The 18,439-nt window shown below is 34.5% G+C and overlaps 1 protein-coding gene across 2 annotated transcripts; it reads left to right on the forward strand.

The window, feature by feature from the left end:
• Positions 1-19: 19 nt before the first annotated feature.
• Positions 20-17,998, forward strand: LOC117427015 (coiled-coil domain-containing protein 148-like). 2 transcript variants are annotated; one of them, XM_034045351.3, is made up of 15 exons: positions 20-109; positions 2,450-2,519; positions 3,223-3,344; positions 5,588-5,691; positions 8,168-8,247; positions 8,346-8,494; positions 10,587-10,682; positions 10,796-10,977; positions 11,315-11,453; positions 12,817-13,023; positions 14,992-15,132; positions 15,364-15,482; positions 16,158-16,275; positions 16,485-16,625; positions 17,459-17,998. In XM_034045351.3, the coding sequence occupies exons 2-15, from the start codon at positions 2,465-2,467 to the stop codon at positions 17,603-17,605; spliced, it is 1,800 nt and encodes a 599-aa protein (XP_033901242.2). In that variant the 5' UTR covers positions 20-109; positions 2,450-2,464; the 3' UTR covers positions 17,606-17,998. The 2 variants fall into 2 exon arrangements, with proteins under 2 accessions (XP_033901242.2, XP_058889775.1); XM_059033792.1 differs by lacking the exon at positions 20-109 and adding an exon at positions 1,028-1,208.
• The last annotated feature ends 441 nt before the right edge of the window (positions 17,999-18,439 follow it).

An 18,439-nucleotide genomic window follows, 5' to 3' on the forward strand; every position in this document is an offset into this window, starting at 1 on the left:
GGGAACATCATTGGAGCGCTCTATTGTTAAACAGTCCAATTAGAACAGAAGGTAGGTTACCGTGGTTACAAATGTTGTCAACTCTCGGACTGCCGAAGAAGAAAAACAGGTAATTAACTAGGTTAGGTAACTAATGTTTGTTAAATATAATTGTATAAAGAACCACTGTGGGCCAGATATAATATACTATAAGTTTTATCAACACGCTGGCATTTACAGAACAAAAATAACTCGTATTTGTTGTGCTTTTTTAGAGGCAGAGTGTAATTATCGATGTAAAAAAATGCATTATTTAGATAGAATTAACTAGTACACTTTCTGTATTTGCATGACCTTGAAAAAGACTACAGGCTCATTGCGTTATTTATTTAATATAATCTCGGAACAAAAGTGAACTAAAACGCAAGTTTAACATACCTCTATGCCTAGATTCAAACAAGTTTAAGGTTCTTTTCGGCCACGGGCTGTACACAGAGGCGCTGGAACTAGGGGTGCTGGGGGTGCGCAGCGGTGGAAGTATTAAGATGTTTAAATAATTCATATGTTGCAATTACAACAACAAAAACTTGTATAAATTATTTTATTTTTAGTGTGGCAGCGAATTATATTGGTTTTAAAAAAAAAATGGATGCTGTTTTACCTAGATAATGAGATATAGTCAAAACAGGCTCCTTCATCCCTTCTGTTATCCCCATTTAGCCACTAAAGGCGTGCTTGTTGGCTCGTTCCTTTCTTTCTAAATGGGTTCACAGATAGATTGCACAGCCTATGCATCATAAATCACATATAAATATCAATAAGACCCGAGAATAAAACCTGAAACAAATGGGAGATTACACCGTGTAACAAATTTTTTTTTTCTGGTTCCTGGGTAGTAAGTGTTATTTCCTAATTGCTTATACCTCAAAAGTATAGAAAATGGCTGCTATTCCCCACAAACTTTGCTTTTGTGACCAGGACAGTGATATTTTGAAATTGGAGGGATTGGAGGTAGGAGGGGGCAGTGTGGTGAAGAGAGCGGAAGCCAGCGGAGAGTGCGAAGCAGAGGGGTAGCATGAGAGTAGCGAGGTTGAGAGAATACAAGACGAGCAGCAGAATTTTGAATGAGCTGAAGGGGGCGGATAGCCGAAGCAGGGAGACCAGCAAGGAGGGAGTTACAGTAGTCCAATCTGGAGAGTACAAGAGCTTGGACCAGGAGTTTGAGTGGAGTAAGTAGTGAGAAAAGGACGAATTTGGTAGATGTTGCTAAGAAAGAAGCAGCAAGTGCGTTCAATTTCTACATTTTTTTTATTACAATATATTTTTTAAAGTATGTGTGAAATAAGTTCTAGTGGTGTAAGCCCATGCATTTCCCATTGGACCACAGCATAATATTGACCATTGTTGAACTTGTCGAACTTGGTCTCCCATAAGTCTGGCATCACAGAAAATGTTCTCTGTTGTATCGGGCAGGTGTACTCCTTGACTATTTGCACCACACAGTAAAACAAACTAAATTCAATGCTCTTTGTTTTAAAACATTTCAGATCTGGAAGAAATAGAGAGACAATCAATATTAACAATTATGCCAATGAAGCCTGACTTATGTGACACCCTGTAGAATGTATCTCACAGAAGTATATACTAAAGCTGTATCTAATGTTAACCCACAATTCTGAGACCTCACCAATGGTTCATGCTATAGAAAAATAGCAATTATTTGATGTGGAATAGAACAGTGAGTGTGTGTTCAAATTCTCATTCTGCTCAGACAGTCTATATTATTTTCATTCAGCTGCACACAGCGCAAGGGTGGCTTATCTTTACTGACAGTTCTTTGGATGGAAGCATTAATTCAATACAGTAAATAAAAAAAAAACTTCAACCTCAGCTGCCATAAGGAGATTAATTTATGCCAACAGCATTAAGAAAACAAATTGGTTATTAAAATGCGAAAAAAAAGATAAAATGAACAGGTCTACATGTTTATGTAAATAAATATAGCGGTACATGGAATACAGTAAACAGGATGATAATGCATGTTTGTTATAGTTAGACATGCTGACCTTTTAGTTTATAATTATTTGTTAAGCTTTTTTTTTTTTTTTTTTAAAGCAAAATGCTGTCTATATGCCTCTGTGGAATGGTTTAAAAGCAGGTTTAAAATAACACACGTGCACTATACAGTGAAAAGATACATTTACAGAGTTCAAATCTAAATTTGGGTAAATGAGTGTGAAAAGAACGTTTTACTGGCACCAAAATAAAATTATTGAATATTTTGTTTTTGTACAGTTGTTATGCGCCATGCCAGTATTGCTTAAGTAATGCACAGCCCACCTAGGCTATTTCATGAAAAGCAATATTCTGCAACAATTGCATATTGTGCAATTAAAACCAAAAGACACAGTCTTTATTGAATTATTTCTTGTATGTGTTACTTTTTGCTAAAATTCGAATTTGTCTTTAGGTACATGTGGTAGCCATGAGTGGGAGAGACCTTCGTTTGTTTATCACAAACCACAGATCAGAAGATATAGGTGGGTTTATTATGCTAATTATATATAAAAATATACACACTTCCACTTGTTTTGTTATGTTGTACTGGTGAACGACTTCCTGTGCATTTATTTCTGCAAAGTTGGGATAATACTATATTTAGCCTAGTTTAAAGAGGAGCATTTTCATAGAGTGGTACCCTGTAGTGTTATTCAGGTGCATTTTCAAGATTCAGTTATACTGCTATGATTAGTCTTTGTTGTTCTGCTGTAATAGATTTCAAGTGCACAGTGTAAAGGTACAGTACTATGATCACCTGCTAGTGGATTGTTTAAATTAAGTATATTTATTCTAGTGTAACATTTTTTGAACACTATAGGTTCCTTTTAAAAGCAGTCAAACAGAAATACAATGTTTTTTTTTTCTCTCTCCATTTCTTAATAAGTGGTTCCTTTTATAAGTAACATCTGTTTGAAATATAAGGGTGTTTGCCTAATCAGGAAACCACAGCAATGTGCTCCCGGAAATAATAATGCTCATATAAATCAATTTAGTAGCTTTTTTCAGAAGTTATAAGCCTTGCAACTATTCATAGAAATAAACACTCCTAACAAGAAAACCAACAATTTTCAGTTGTATATTCTTAACTAAAAATAGCATGCATGAAACTTCGCCTGATCATCTAAATGTGTGACTTATTTCTTTCCTTCACACTTCTCATTATGTATAATTTTCCTTGTACAGAAAAGCTGGCATTTAGGATGAAAGATGGCCTTGGCAGCACCAGATACAAACCAGTGGATTATCATCAACTACGAGTTTTTACAGAAGCCAAAAAGCTTCTTTCTGCAAATATAGAAAGAAAGGTATTGATAAATTCTGGATAGATAACAAGCACCTTTATGCTTTTTATCTATATGACAATGTGACATTGACATGCATTCCATTGAAAAGATTATCAGTGCTACCTTTAAATAATTGATAATAGATAAAGCCATAGTTAGTATCCATTATTGTTCTCTTACATTACCTTATCGTTGATTAAAAGGGCTTGATCAGCCTAATCCTGATTGGTAATATTATTATTATTATTATTATTTATTTCTTAGCAGACGCCCTTATCCAGGGCGACTTACAATCGTAATACTTATATTACTGTATACCACAATGTACAATTTAAGTATGACTTGTTTTTAAGCAATGATATAGAACAGTTTCCCATTGTTAACTTCAAATGGGCAAAAAAAGATTTGAAGTATAATCCTCTCTCCAAAACTGTTAGGTTGCGATAATAAAATCATATACCCACATATTTAGCCTCTGGGACAAATCAATTTGTTTTTTCTTTATATCATTTATTCTCTTTCAGTGTGTAAGATTCCATTATACCCACAACACCCTGTGCTATGTATTGTATTGTTCATTACTGCTGCACCAGCTTTTTTTTCTAATCTTTATTCTCTGTTGCTGTCCATGCGTTTCAGTGCCTCTTTTCCTCCTCGCCTTGCCATTCTTTTTATTCACTATTCTGTATCGCTACTCTTCCCTAAAGCTCTTCAAGCTGTTGTTTTGTCATCATCACAGCAAGATCGGCTCCTGCCATACAAGCAGGTTTATTTCCTTTACTGTTTTTAAAGCCACAATACATAATTAAAATATCCCTGACCCCTGTTGATCAACCAAATGGTGTCTATACAATTGTCCATTCTTCATTCCTCATTTGACTTTACCTTTACAAAATGGTTAAAAAAACATGTGTGCTATAAATAGACCAGACTTGCCACTGGATGACAATCACTCCAGTTGCTGATTAAAGGAGCTGTCCTTCACAGTGTACTGAAAGGAAGGAAGTGCAGTCTGGATGTTATTGACACGATAAACAAACACTAATTAAATAGTAAATAGATTTTTTTTCAGTTTAATACATTAGCATAATGTTGATCTATTTTCTTTTTTTTTTCATGCATAGTCCATTATACTTCTGGAAAGCCAGTAACTATTTATTGTTTTCATTTATTTTTACTATTTTGATTGGTCTGGGATTATTTAGTAACTCCTTGTATGGTATAGTCATATATATTTTACCATCTACACAATGATCCAAATGTGGTATGTGGAACAAGCCTCATTGCATCTTTGTTGTGCAGATCTACGAAGGTTACAGTAAACTGTTCTAGTGAGTATTATGCAAGTACCACTGCAGCAGAGTTCTTAATGAAGCAAAGCAATTAATATGGAGTATGTATTTATAAATTATTATGTATGCTGGTGTTAATATTTACATTGTTATTATTTTATGAATATTCATATGTCACCGTGTAGCAACAAAAAAAAGGAAAAGATAAAATAAATCTGCCTTTTAAAGTGCTTTATCCACAAAAGCATGTTACATCCACATTATCTGTGTAACATTTGACAATTTCATTTGAAAAGTATGTTTAATTTCAAAGGTTAACCAGTTTGCATCTTTAATTTCTGATGATTGATAAGGTTATGAGTTATTTTTTTTTAAAGAGAAGCAAACTGAAGTTGATCTCTAGGGTTTTTTTTCTGATATGCATTCTTTGGTAGAAATTTCTAATCAAATTATTAAAAATGTAAAGTGCATGAAAAATGACATATTAAAATTTAAATATTCAATTTGTTTTACATGTGGGTGTCTATTCAATTGATCTAAACAGTGATCTAAATACAACCATTGATTTACTGTAATTATAATTGGAGAGCCAAGGAAAATCCACCTAAGGGTGTATGTAAATCTCAGTGCATCAGTATAACTGGGCTACATTCAACTGATCTAAATAAGCCCCTTAAGAGACTCACATACACTGTTAGATGTTTGATTTTTTGTAAACTCTGTTCTCATATCTTAATTAACTAAAACTGACCGCCACTGTTTAGATCAATTGAATCGACCCCACTTATGTTTATTTACTGGGGGAAATAAAAACAGAAAAAAACAAACAAAAAAAAACACAATTTAAAGCTAGTTTCCGCTCTAAATGGTAAATATTGACATGCAAAAACTGTTGTTAAAAAATGAGTTCCATATAATAATTGTATTGTTTTTTCCCTATCACTATAATTTAACATATATATTTTTTTTTAGATTCAGAAAACAGTTCAAGCTGCAAAAATGACCAAGGAGCAGACATATATAAAGCAGCATCGGCAGGTTTGGTGCCAGGAACAAAAAAGATTAATGAAAGCAGAGTAAGTATTCACACAATTGAATGATTATACAGTGTCGTAACCTTAATCCTCACACTAACCTAACCACCACACAGATTCTTTAGGGAGTTATACAAGAAAAATGAGTTCTGTCATCAGAATTATAGCGAGATTGAGTATGAAACCGACAGCAATATATTTATTTGATTGTTTTTTCTATCCAGAGAGCCCCCTCAAGCCATGACTCAATATCATCTTGGCACCAGCTGAATAAACTAGTATGGAGAAAAGAAGGAATGATACTGATATATATATATATATATATATATATATATATATATATATATATATATATATATATAGTAGATCCCTGTGGAATTCTTTTTATTTTGTATAATTTTTCATTTTATTTTTCACAAATTTTGTTTTATCACAGATACATATTAATAAAACAACTCAAATAAATGTATATGAATAATAGCATAGTATACATCGTTTTGGCATACAGACCTCGCACAGAAAAATAATTTAGTTACCATAATTTCTCATTAGCGGCAGTAACGGCAACGTACAGTCTTCTGCTCTTTTTAATGAACTGCCTATTTACAGTAAATACTCCCCATGCCCTCTATAAAAGGGCTCTATATACAGTTGTAGTCAATAGTTTACATACCCCAATGGAAATTTATAATTTCTAGAAATTTCTCGAAAACAAAGAATTTTAGGAAAAATCTTTTGTATAAAAGTTGTGTTTTTGTGGATGAGGAAAAAAGTTACAAGAAATAGATGTCTACAATTATTTATTCCAGCATTTTTTTTTTCAAAACTCCAAAAATGCTAATTCAAAAGTATTCATACCCTTGCGATGATAATATTGTCTACAAAGTACTAGAAATTTCAATATGATAATGCAGAACCTAATTCTAGAAAAGTCTAGAAAACGCTGGCTTGTTGGTGAACATTCTTAGAGAGTATAAAAGGGTTAGGCATAGGATGATTGCTGTCATTACCAATAAGTCAATATGGGAAAAAGTAAAGAGCTATCTGAAGACCTTAGGCAGCAAATGATTTATTGTCATAAAGCTGGAGAAGGATACAAGAAGATTTCCAAGCATTTAAGTATCCCAATTTCAACTATTGTTTCTATTATCAAGAAATACAAGACTCATGGTACTGTCACAATGCTCCCTCAGTCTGGAAGAAAGAAGGTTATTTCACCAAGAGCAAGTAGAAGACTTGTGAGGAAGGTTAATAACAATCTGAGATTGACTGCCAAAGATATTTAAAGTGAATTGGCTGCAAGTGGGACTGGGGTTTCCATTTCAACCATAGGCTGAATATTGCATGGTGAAGGTCTCAATGGTCGCAGGCCAAGGAAAAAAGCCACTCTGTATATATAGATGCATGAATCACTCACTCTGGGTTGGGTGTGTTCATTGTGGAGAGAAAGTTGGGAGTACGCTTAAAAAACAAATACTTACAATTGCGATTCGTTCTGGTTTTACACCAGCATGATGCTTGTTTTATTCAATATTTCTCCAGTGTTTGTTTTGTCTGTTTATCTTGGTCAACGTGCCGTTTGTTTTGTGTGTGAAGTGTTTTGTTTAAACCTTTTATTTTGTTCATTTACAATAAACCAGCACAACAACACACTCACCAGTCCTGTCTGCGTCCTGCATTTCCTGGCCTGACGTAACCACCAGCCAGCCTGTTCACAAATACTAAGGGATTTCTATGGAAATGTAAGAAATGCCCATGGAGAAGAATATAACATTTCAAGCTACATTCGTCTCTGAGCTGGAATAAGCCACTGTCTAAATGAAAACAAAACTGGGGAATCTGTCAATATACACACTCACCCTGACTTTGTCACTCAAATAATTAGTATTTATTTCTTAGCAGACGCCCTTACCCAGGGCGACTTACAATTGTTACAAGATATCACATTATTTGTACATACAATTACCCATTTATACAGTTGGGTTTTTACTGGAGCAATCTAGGTAAAGTACCTTCCTCAAGGGTACAGCAGCAGTGTCCCCCACCTGGGATTGAACCCACGATCCTCCAGTCAAGAGTCCAGAGCCCTAACCACTACTCCACACTGCTGCCCCGTCTTTAAAAATTAACGCCATGCTGTCTCAACTCTGTCCCCTGGTGGATCTTTTCAATGGCAATGTAGAATTCCACGCAATATCAAAAATAAAGATTTACTTTTGCATGTTTCAATTAAATTAATTTACTCAGCTTACGTCCAATATACAGACTTCTCGGGGGTTGTCGGGCCTTATTGCATACATATATAATGTTGTCTCCCGTCAAATTTAAGCAACAAATGGTGCCAGGGTTTTGAATCCTGGGGGATGCAGGGCCTAGCCTGGCTAGGCTTCACCCAGCCTGGTTGGTTACCTAACCAGTAGGAGACACGGAAGCACAATGAGGTGAACTATCCACAGACAATTGTTACCAGCAGAAGGATGCTAAATAAAAAATGTTGCTTTATATTTCCATATTTTAGGCAAAGAGCTGATTTCGAGCTTCTGCAGTTTTTGGAACATGGAACAAATTCTGAATTTCTTTCAGAAATGATGGAGTATGGTATACCGTTTTTTACATTGAAACAAAATACTAAATTGGTTAATTTATTTTTCAGCAATACTACAGTTCACCTTTTCTTTCTTTTTATTTGTTAACAGAGCTAAACTTGGAGGAAGACAGAAAAGCCTTTAAAGCTGGTACAGTGGATCCTATTGTGCAGTTAAAAAATGATTTACAACACAGACTCTCAGAAGTGCACCACAATGCCTTGCAAAACATGTCTGATTGTGACTTAATACAGGAGCAGGTGAGAACATGCTTGTGTCAAAGAAACCATGTGTTGCTAGTTTAATAGAATAATGTTTTTGCTTTCAATTTGTTAACTGAGAATTCAAATCTGATCCTGGGTAAAATCACCATCCATTTTCATTCACAAATTAACTGTTCGTGTCAGGCTATTTTCAACTTCAGTCTTAACCACTTTTATGCTTTAATAGCATAGACTAAGACCAATCCATTTGATGACAATTTAATAACCTAGTCCTTTTTTTACTAGAAAGCTTCAAGTTCAAACTTTATTTCAGTATGTAGAAATAGCATTATTTTCTGCTTTGTTTTTTTTGTTCTACACTGTCCTTCTGGTCCTTTAGCCCTTATCTGTATTCATAAGGTCCATAAAGTGAATAATTAGTGTTTTTCAGAAACCTGCAGCTATATAAACTCTTACACTTAGCTTTTTGTTCTGCATCACCCCCTCAGTAAAAAAAACAAACAAACAAACAAAAAAAAACCCTGCTTTTGCAAGTCCGCTCTGCGAGTTGCACCCAATTTCCTTTGTGTTACATGTGGAAAATAAATTGCTTCCAAAAATCAATTTAAGATGCAGTACTGCTGGCTATCTGATTGTGCTGGACAACATTCTGTTTATTTTCTGGAAGATTGTGTGCTTGAAGTTTTAACCGTTTCATGTTGGTTTTAAAAAGTACTTCATGTTTCAGTTTGAAATATCACCTTTATTTGAATCTCTCTCAGGTTTTGCTCTAGGGAACTGTCACCTTATATAATAGTCCCTTATTAAAGCCTAACAACACCAATTAGAATATGTTCTAGTAGCTGCAGTTCATGTTAACACTTTGTCAAACATAACTGTTTTTTTAGCAGCTAGGAATCTGTTATTAACAGTACAGTAATCCCTAGGTCCCTACCTACTTTGCCCAAGATTTGGCTTGTGATGTCATAATGGAAAGTCTGCCTCCTCCTGTTAGGCCATCAAATATCAACTGGATATGATATGATAAAAATGAGATGGAAATAGACAGTGGTTGCAAGACTTATTGTATGTTTTTTTTTAAAAAATGTATTTGTTAATTTATAAAAGTACTGTTTTGGGAGCACGGTATGCAACCTTTTTTTTCACTATTGTTTTTAGTTATTTGTTATTATGTATTAATCAAAATGAAACTCGAACGCCTAAGAGTATCCAGTTTCTTTAAGAAAACATATCGCAAGCATTTATAGTCCACAACATTACAGCTGGTACTACACTAGGTTAAATAATTCCTCAGTTTATTTGCTTGCCTTCCAGGATATGTGTTATCCTTGCACTTCATGGGTCAGTTTTATCTCAGCACTTCGGGGGTGCATCTTACTGGCTACAAACCATGTCAGTTTGTAGGTGAAGCAGCTGGTTGGTTACTGAAAGGAAGGGGTGGGGACAATTTTACTCTCTTGGTGAAATGACTGTGAATATGCTTTTGAAAGCAAGACCTGCAGAGATTTCTTTAACCTAGTGTATTACCAGAAAATACATCTTTGGTAAAAAAAAAAAAACCATTTGAAAAACACATTTGACATCTACTTAGTAAATGTATGTGCAATTATGGAATTATTTTGTTAGCTACAATCACTTTAAGGTATTGTCATCAGAAATTAAATTTATTTTAATCATACAATAAAAATGTATTTATTAGTAAGTTATTTTAAGATTTATTAAGCTTATTAATAATATTTGAATACTTGTATTTTTGTATTTATATCTGGACATTAATTTACTACATGTCTAAAATATTTTGATCAATGCGTGATATTTTATTTATGTTACATTTTCACAGCTATTTTCTAATACTTATATAGTGTGAATATTTGTTTTGGGTGTCTGAAAAAACACTTGTTTGCTCACTAAATTAAACCAGCATACTGGAAATGTGTGAAAGCAGAGGCAAAAACTAATTTACTTGTGTATGGACAAGACAGATGGACAGATTTTTAAATAACAGCAATTTGACTTGATGGTTAATATAAAATAAAATAAAAGTGTCATCCTCAAACCACACAATGTAAACCACAAGTTCAATATAATTTATTGATTGTTTTTTTGTGTGGTTTCTGTGACATTTTAGGTTGAATTTGTGAAGGAGCAGCAGAAAGACATAATAGAAAAACTCAAGTGTGAAATTCAAGCTGCAGAAGAAAGCATCAGTGTGACTGGAACTGAGGTAGGTTTAATACAACATCAGATATTTATCTGTAGAAATAGGATCACAATTCAAATAACTGATGCCCTTTGCAACACACAATATAATGATATCATATATATTTTCTTCTACAGGAATTGCTTTCTTCATTGGAAGTGATTCCCAGTGATTTAGAGCAAATACCCAAGCAGGTATTACTTTTGCGTTGTCCCTATCCTGATCTGAAGGCTTCATTGCTGAATGAATTCCAGACATTTGGGAACAAATACAAGTTCAGGCTACAGAACATTAATGAACGACTCAAGGCTCTAGACAGGTAAACGTATTGATGTAGAAACCTTTTGAGTTTATAACCATTCAAAAAGCCCTTTTAGGGAACTAATTAGAGGCATCTTATATGGTCTTTAGTGGCGAACACATTGCTACAGACCTTGCAGAGCTCAAACTTTATATTTGGGTGAGAGAATTATTTTGTGCGCAGAAAACAATAAATCAATACACTACACTATATGTGTGTGTGTAATATATATTTGTTTTTGTTTTATCTAAAGATGATTTGTAATAAATTTAATACTTACTGTTGTCTCTGGTCAGAAAGAGTGCACGAGTAAAGACTAGATAAGTAAGGTAAATAATATGTAATATTTTTTCAGTTGCTGTGGATGGAGTGTACTGGATCACTTTATATTTCATACCACTATTGACCAGTATCCTCATGATTTTAAGAACAGAAGAACTATGTACATGGATATGCTACAAAGACTGTTGCCTCACAAATCAAAACAAGAACTGGTTAGTCTCATCACAGCCCTTATTTATTTTTTCTATCACAAGTTACCTTTTCAATGCATGATAATAATTAAAAAATGTTATGCAGGTCTTATTCTTTACTTCAATATATATATATATATATATATATATATATATATATATATATATATATATATATATATATTAAATGATGGTAGAATGGTTCACGGTGTATAACAAAAGGTTATATCAACTAGACAAAGAAACTGTAGATTAAGAAAGTTTAGTCAAACTTGTATCCGACCAAAGAAGGGTCAGAACGATTTTTTACTGTAGCTACAGTAGTTCAGAATGTACAGAATGATTAATCAATTTCTGAACCTGTCTGCATAAAATCTTTATTTTCTGGTTATTGTTGAATGAATGCAGGCTTATTTGTCTATTGTTCCTAATTATCTAAATAGAGACTTTTTTTGATGAGCATTTGCATAGTCAAAATATGTTTGTATTAACTGTGTAGTTCTCCTTGTTCTGATCTGAGTAGAAACACAGAAGTTAAGAAAGTGTCATTCTTATGAATCATTTTCTGAAACGTAATATGAAATGGAATTTATAAAAAAAAAAAAAAAAAAAAAAAGGTAAGTTGTGTAGTTGCATCAAAATGTAAATAAGTTGAATCTAAGTTGAGCCAGGTTTTATCATGGATACGTGAATGCTTAAACAAAATTTTTTGACCACTTTCAGCAATTACATCACTTTGACCTTTGCACTTATAAGTCTTATCTGCTTCTGCCATAAAAATGCAATCTCCTTCTGTCATACACAAGCACATTGAGTATAATTAAAATTCAAGTCCAATGATTTGATTTTTAAGTGATGACAAATGTTACTATGTGCAAGATAGAAAATAATTTTACATGGATAAATAATTTGCATTCTCCATTATTAGTGTGGTAGGATTGATTTTTCACTTTATGTGAAGGCAAATTCAAAACAAGAAAAATGATATTTCATACAGTTTAAATATTTGCTGTAGAATAAACTATTGTGTGGAATTTATTGGAAGCTTGAAGCAAGTGCAAAATCACATTCTTAAATGTTTTGTAAAAATGAATACTGTATCTAAAAATATACTGTAGTCAGCAAGTCCAGTGATATACACTGTACTGCTGAATTGCTGGTGTGCCCTCTGCTGGCTGGAGAGGAGATGCCTTTACTATTTTTTTCAGGCTTAGATTGCTGTAGCTATCAGGACATTTCACCCTTCATTTGTGAATTTACTGTCAGTGCATTTGATTCTGCAATGTAAAATATTTTAATGCACACATTTATGTTGAATATATCAGATCTACAAATTATAACCCAGCAGTGAAAACACAGAATAATGTTGTTGTTTATATTGCAGAGTGACCATGAGAGGTCTTGGGACTGGTACCGTTTTACAGTAGAGCAGCAGAAATCTCTTGTACAGGGCTGGATCCGAGATAAAAAGGACTTACAGTTAAAGGCAGTAGCAACCCTTGATGAGGCATGTATGGCTTATGAAGAAGAGATTGCACTGAAGAATGACAGAAGGCGGCAACAAGAAATCTGTGCTGAACTGAAAGACAAGGTGAGTTCTGTTAAATTACTAGATAAAATAAAAAAGTAAAAATATGATATACTGGGGGCTCCCGGAGGCTCTCGAGTGCCGCCTGGGGGCTCCAGAGTGGCGCATTGCGTAGAGTACTAAGAGCACTCGCGTAGAGTGCAGGATGCGCCCTATAGTCTGGATGTCGGCGGTTCAAGTCCAGGCTATTCCTTTGCCTACCGAGGATTGGAGCTCCCAGGGGGCGGCGCACAATTGGCTGAGCGCCGCTCGGGGGGAGGGAGGGTTAGGTCGGCCAGGGTGTTCTCAGCTCACCGTGCACCAGCGACCCCTGTGGTCTGGCCAGGTGCCTGCAGGTGTAGCTCTGGGTGAGTCTGCAGTGTTTAAAAAAGCGGGCGGCTAACGGCACACGCTTCAGAGGACAGCAATGTACGTCAATTCCTGTGATTTTCACAGCCGTGTTTTCTGCTTACCAAAAGGCTTTTCATTATTGTCTGTCAAAAACACTGCAATTAACTTGATTAGCTTTGCCTCACATCATTGAGTGCCCAGGTGATGTACACTGTCTGAGATAGAAATTCAAACTCTGCCTGAGCATTTGGCATCAGCGTCATCTGCAGTAGTTTAGCCATTAAGAAGTCACTGTTAATCTTTGTTAGTAAATGTAAGATGCATCTTTCTTGGCCCATTTTTATCTTGGGGATTCTCGTTTCACTTAGCAGGAACCCCCCCCCCCCCGCCCAACCCCCTTCTGGCCAGTGCTTGCAGTTGCCTTCTCCTGATTAGCAGCCATTAATGCACTGAACTTAATATTGGAAGATCAACAATAGCATCCCTATCGCTCCCCCAGAAGGCAACCATTTATGAAATAATAATGATAGATTGTATGTTAGATTTGCTATGGTATCTTGTCAGTGACATATAATCAACATTTTCCCTACCTACCAAAATACCTACAGTAATATACAGGATGCTTATAAAGTCATTCGGTCACTGTGCTGCCTCTGCTTTGGAATAATCACTCACTTCTGTTAAAATGTGTTTAATTAAACCCAACTTAGCCTGTTAATCACAGGATAAAAGGTGCAGACCATTAGAAGCAGTTTCAGGAAAGCAGCTAGACATAGCAGAGATTACATTGTAAGTAATTGCTTTTGTCACTTTGACAGTTTTACAGTTGGTGTCACAGACCCAGACTAGCACAAATCCTGTACTTCCTAATATTACCTTACATTGGGTAAGTTTGTCCAAGATTAGAACTAACTGGGGTCTAAATTGAGGCCCAAATATTCAAGCTAGTGGATTGGTGATTTCCACATTTTAAAAAAGATTCGATCTTTAAGGTCTAAAAGATGTATTTCTATTTGACTGCTCTCTCTTATGTAGGTAACTGGAAGAATAGCTTGCTTCGTGTGTGCCATGAACATATCCAAGCGTGTCTTTCCTAAATGTAACTGCAATAATATTATTATCATTAGTATTCTTGATGTAGGAAGAAGCAGTGAAAGGCTCATAAAAGAAGCTTAAATAAAATGTGTAATAAACCTGTTCAAAACCCTTTAGGCATCTCATTAACTTTTTGGCTACTCAGAACAGGTTTCCATGTGACTTAATAAGATTTTTCATTATATAAGAAAGTCAGAAACCATCTTGTGAACAAATGACTATTTGACAGTTTATGATTTGGAGCAATTTGTATTGCAATTACTCAAATAATGTTTTTTTTTTAATGTTTTGATAAGTCTTTTATGTGCTTTTATACTTTTATATGAGTTCAGTTCAAGTTGCTTGCCCTAGATTGTATATGTAACATAGGCTAGTTCTGCATGCTAGTTCTCTAATATGTGTCTTTAGAGAGGTAAAGGCCAGAGCCATCTAGTTATATTCCACTTTAGACCAAGTATCCTTTTGTTTTTTTTTTGGCAAAGATGTGGCTGGCACTTACTTCTATACAAAGATTTATTTTTATTTTTTTTAACCTTCTATCCCCAGCTTGAACACTGGCGTGCACAACAGGAAGAAATGGCAAGACTAGAAGCAGCTATAGCAGACAGAAAGCAAGCAGAAGAAGAGGAAAAACAGAAAAAGGAAAATCTTAAATGTATACAGAAAAGATCACTGGAAAAAGAAAAAGTAGGGTTCTTATTTTAAATTAATTCTATTCTAAGATTTGTGATATTATATAATATGATTAATAATGTGTGTGTTATATATATATATATATATTAGCTCAAAGAGCCAGCTGCTTTATTCATTCATTGTTTTATTCATTCATTGATGAACATATGCAATTCAAATTAAAGATTCAAACAGTTTTGTTGTGTTAGTTTTTTGCGTTTATTGTATACCTTTACCACATTACAGATTAAACAATATTACACAGAGAAGCAAATGATGAGAAATGAAATGGAAAAAAGAGACCAACAGCGACTAGAGGAGCTGAAAAAGTCCATGGCAGAGCAAGCTAAAAAAGACAGAGAAAGGTAACAAATTAGGTTAATCTCTCTGTGACATTGCTTTTCATTAGGGTTACAAATCTATACCCTGCAATGTACAGGACAAGGACGTCACAAAGGCTCTTGTGACGGCTTACCAAAACAACATGTCATTGAATGAATGATTCAGCTGACAACAAATCAAGAATCTCCTTGTACACTTGTAGTGCCCTGTCATAATTTCGGGAACAAGCCAATGTATTTTATTCTGAAACTAGTCTAATGAGATGTGTGTTTTATATTCCCAATCTTGAAAACTGTATTCTTGTAAAAAGTTACAGATTTAACAAGAATCACCACTGGGGAGAGCAATCCCCTTCTTTTCTGTTTTTGCTTATGGGCTGAAAAAAGTTTGAAGATGTAATGTATAGCACCCTACTGCTGTAGGTACAAAAGCAGAAGTGTGTTTTGTCTCACAGCGTAGTGGCATGTAAGGTCTAAAACCACCTTTGGGAAAGCTAACTAAACTCTGCTTTCTGGTGAAGTAATATAAAATATAAATATAATCTAAATATATTTAGATTATAAAACTGAAAATGATTATGGGAACCCTTTGAAGCTGTGTTTAACACCTTCAGAAGACAGAACATAGAGCCATGTGGTTGTGGTTGTATTGCTGTGAACAAAAGTGGACTGAGCTGTTTTCTCCCTGTCTCCTTCCAGGGTTCAGTTCAGACAGTGTTTGCATCAGCAGCGTGTGAAGGAAAAGGAAGTACAAGCTCTTCAGCTGCAACAGGAGGAGGAAGAGAGGCAAAGCCGCCTAAACATCCTTAGAAACCAGGTACTGAATATAACTTACAATTCTATAGATAAAACTTACTGTATTCATTTCGACTAAAATCACACATCGTAGTAGGCCAACTCCTAGTGGTCATTAATGAACAATGTATTTAACTTCGCTACCCCTTTTGGTTAATATGTCCCTTCTGGTTATTGTCAAACTGTAGTTCTTAGTTATCAATATACTGTATCTGTTTTTGTGTTCTACAGGTTGCAGTTGTGGCAGAATTTGACCCTGTGAGGATGATGAGTGACACAGAAGCATCAAAGGCAAGACTTGGGATAGGTGCAGATGAAGAGTTTGTTCTTCAAAGGCCACTTTTTAATTTGCACACATACAGTGAAAATCAGGTATTTATCAAGATGTTTTATATACATTTATATTCTGACTACATACTGTATCATAAATAAAGTTATGTTAATAAAATAAAAAGGAAAAATATTGAGGGGGGTGGGTACATTTTTGTTCAGAACAAAGTGTTTTAGATTAACTAACAATAACAAAGAAAAACAATTGTAACTGTTTGCTTTAGTTGAACATTAACTACATGTACAAAAACATGTGTAGAAATTTCTTTCAAGGCCAAAAGGCAAACTAAGAACAGTCAAAACAAATTTCATGAACATTTGTACAGGGTCATTCCAGGTTAGTGGCCTGTAGCTTACACTTTTATTCACAAATACAGTCAACCCTCCTTATAAAGTACAGTTACACTGGTGATTTACGTGGTACATTTCTGTAGTAAATACATAATATTTGTGGAACCACAATATTGCTGATTAAAATCTTTAGCAAATATTTCAAAATGTTATCTATTCATAAGAACATAGGAATGTACGAGAAGAGGCCTTTCAGCAAGTCTAAGTTTGTCCAGTTTCTAGACACTGATTGATCTTAGAACTGTCATACACTCACCACTGTGTGAAGAAGTGTCTCCTTACCCCTGTCCTAAGTCAATGTACACTACATTTCTAGCTGTGTCCTCTGGTCCTGATTTTTGTAAGGCTTTTTGGAATTCCAAGTATATGATGTCATAGGCTCTTTTTGTGTGTACCCTGCCCCCCTCAAACCTTAAACAATTCCTCACTTCCATGTTTATCCACTTTGTTACTGATGGTTCTATATTTGAAGTTGTATATTACATTCTATCATTACAATTCTTTTTTTTTTATATATATACCAGATAGTCTCTGATCCTCGAGTTCGAATTGAACAAGCACTCAGAGAAGCAGGACTTCATAATACTTTTTACGCCAAAGAAGTTTTATCAAACATCTGCCCACCAAGACCTCCAAGGAGAGACATGGAATCTACTGTATTCCAGACATGATTACAGAACAATATGCACCTTTCTGTAACATGTTTCTCAAATTCTGATAGCTGTTTAAATGGTTGGTATTACATTTGTAATAATTATAGACATTCTGTGTTATTTATGTGTTAATTTCAAAAGATAGAACAAAGTTTGCAACAAAAGTTTTGGTTTGAAAGCATTTGGTTTGTTACTGATTTTTTTTTATTTTTTTTTTTCAGTAGATGCTTGTCCTTTTTATAATCTGATTTTGCCATTCCAGACAGAGTAGTGTATCTTGTGTTGGTTGTTGCTAAATGTTTGTTTTACATGTACAAAATGCACCTGACTAGAACTGACTACTCCAAAGTATTTTTGTATATGTGTGTGTTTAAGGATAAACATGGTCAAGTAAATGAGAGGACAGTCCTACCTAATGAGCTGATAAGATATAATTTATTCAAGTATGACAACTTAAGTTTGAGATCAGTTGAAATAAATTACACCGTGTAACAATTTTTTTTTTTTTTTTGTTCCTGGGTAGTAAGTGTTATTTCCTAATTGCTTATGCCTCAAAAGTATAAAAAATGGCTATTATTCCCCACAAACTTTGCTTTTGTGACCAGGACAGTGATATTTTGAAATTTACCTATTTCCAATGAGAAAATGGGCAAATGTGTGTCTTTTCGTTCACATAAAGTCAGAAAAAAACAACATATGAATCCAAATTAACATGTATTTATACTAAAGTAATACAAAAATGACTACAAAAGATTTAGAAGTGAGTAGTTTTTCGAAATTTACGATTATACTGTAAATCACTTTCACGAATCAGCCCCCAAATGTACTCATTATACTGTCCTTGGTAGCGGC

This window comes from Acipenser ruthenus, chromosome 11, assembly GCF_902713425.1.
Source record: "Acipenser ruthenus chromosome 11, fAciRut3.2 maternal haplotype, whole genome shotgun sequence".
NCBI lineage: Eukaryota > Metazoa > Chordata > Actinopteri > Acipenseriformes > Acipenseridae > Acipenser > Acipenser ruthenus.

Bases quoted from the DNA above. Each gene is read 5' to 3' on its own strand.
- LOC117427015 (XM_034045351.3), top strand. From the start codon at position 2,465: ATGAGTGGGAGAGACCTTCGTTTGTTTATCACAAACCACAGATCAGAA. The intron at 2,520-3,222 runs GTGGGTTTATTA...TTCCTTGTACAG, and splicing joins CCACAGATCAGAAGATATAG to AAAAGCTGGCATTTAGGATG. The intron at 11,454-12,816 runs GTTAGTCTCATC...TTTATATTGCAG, and splicing joins ACAAATCAAAACAAGAACTG to AGTGACCATGAGAGGTCTTG.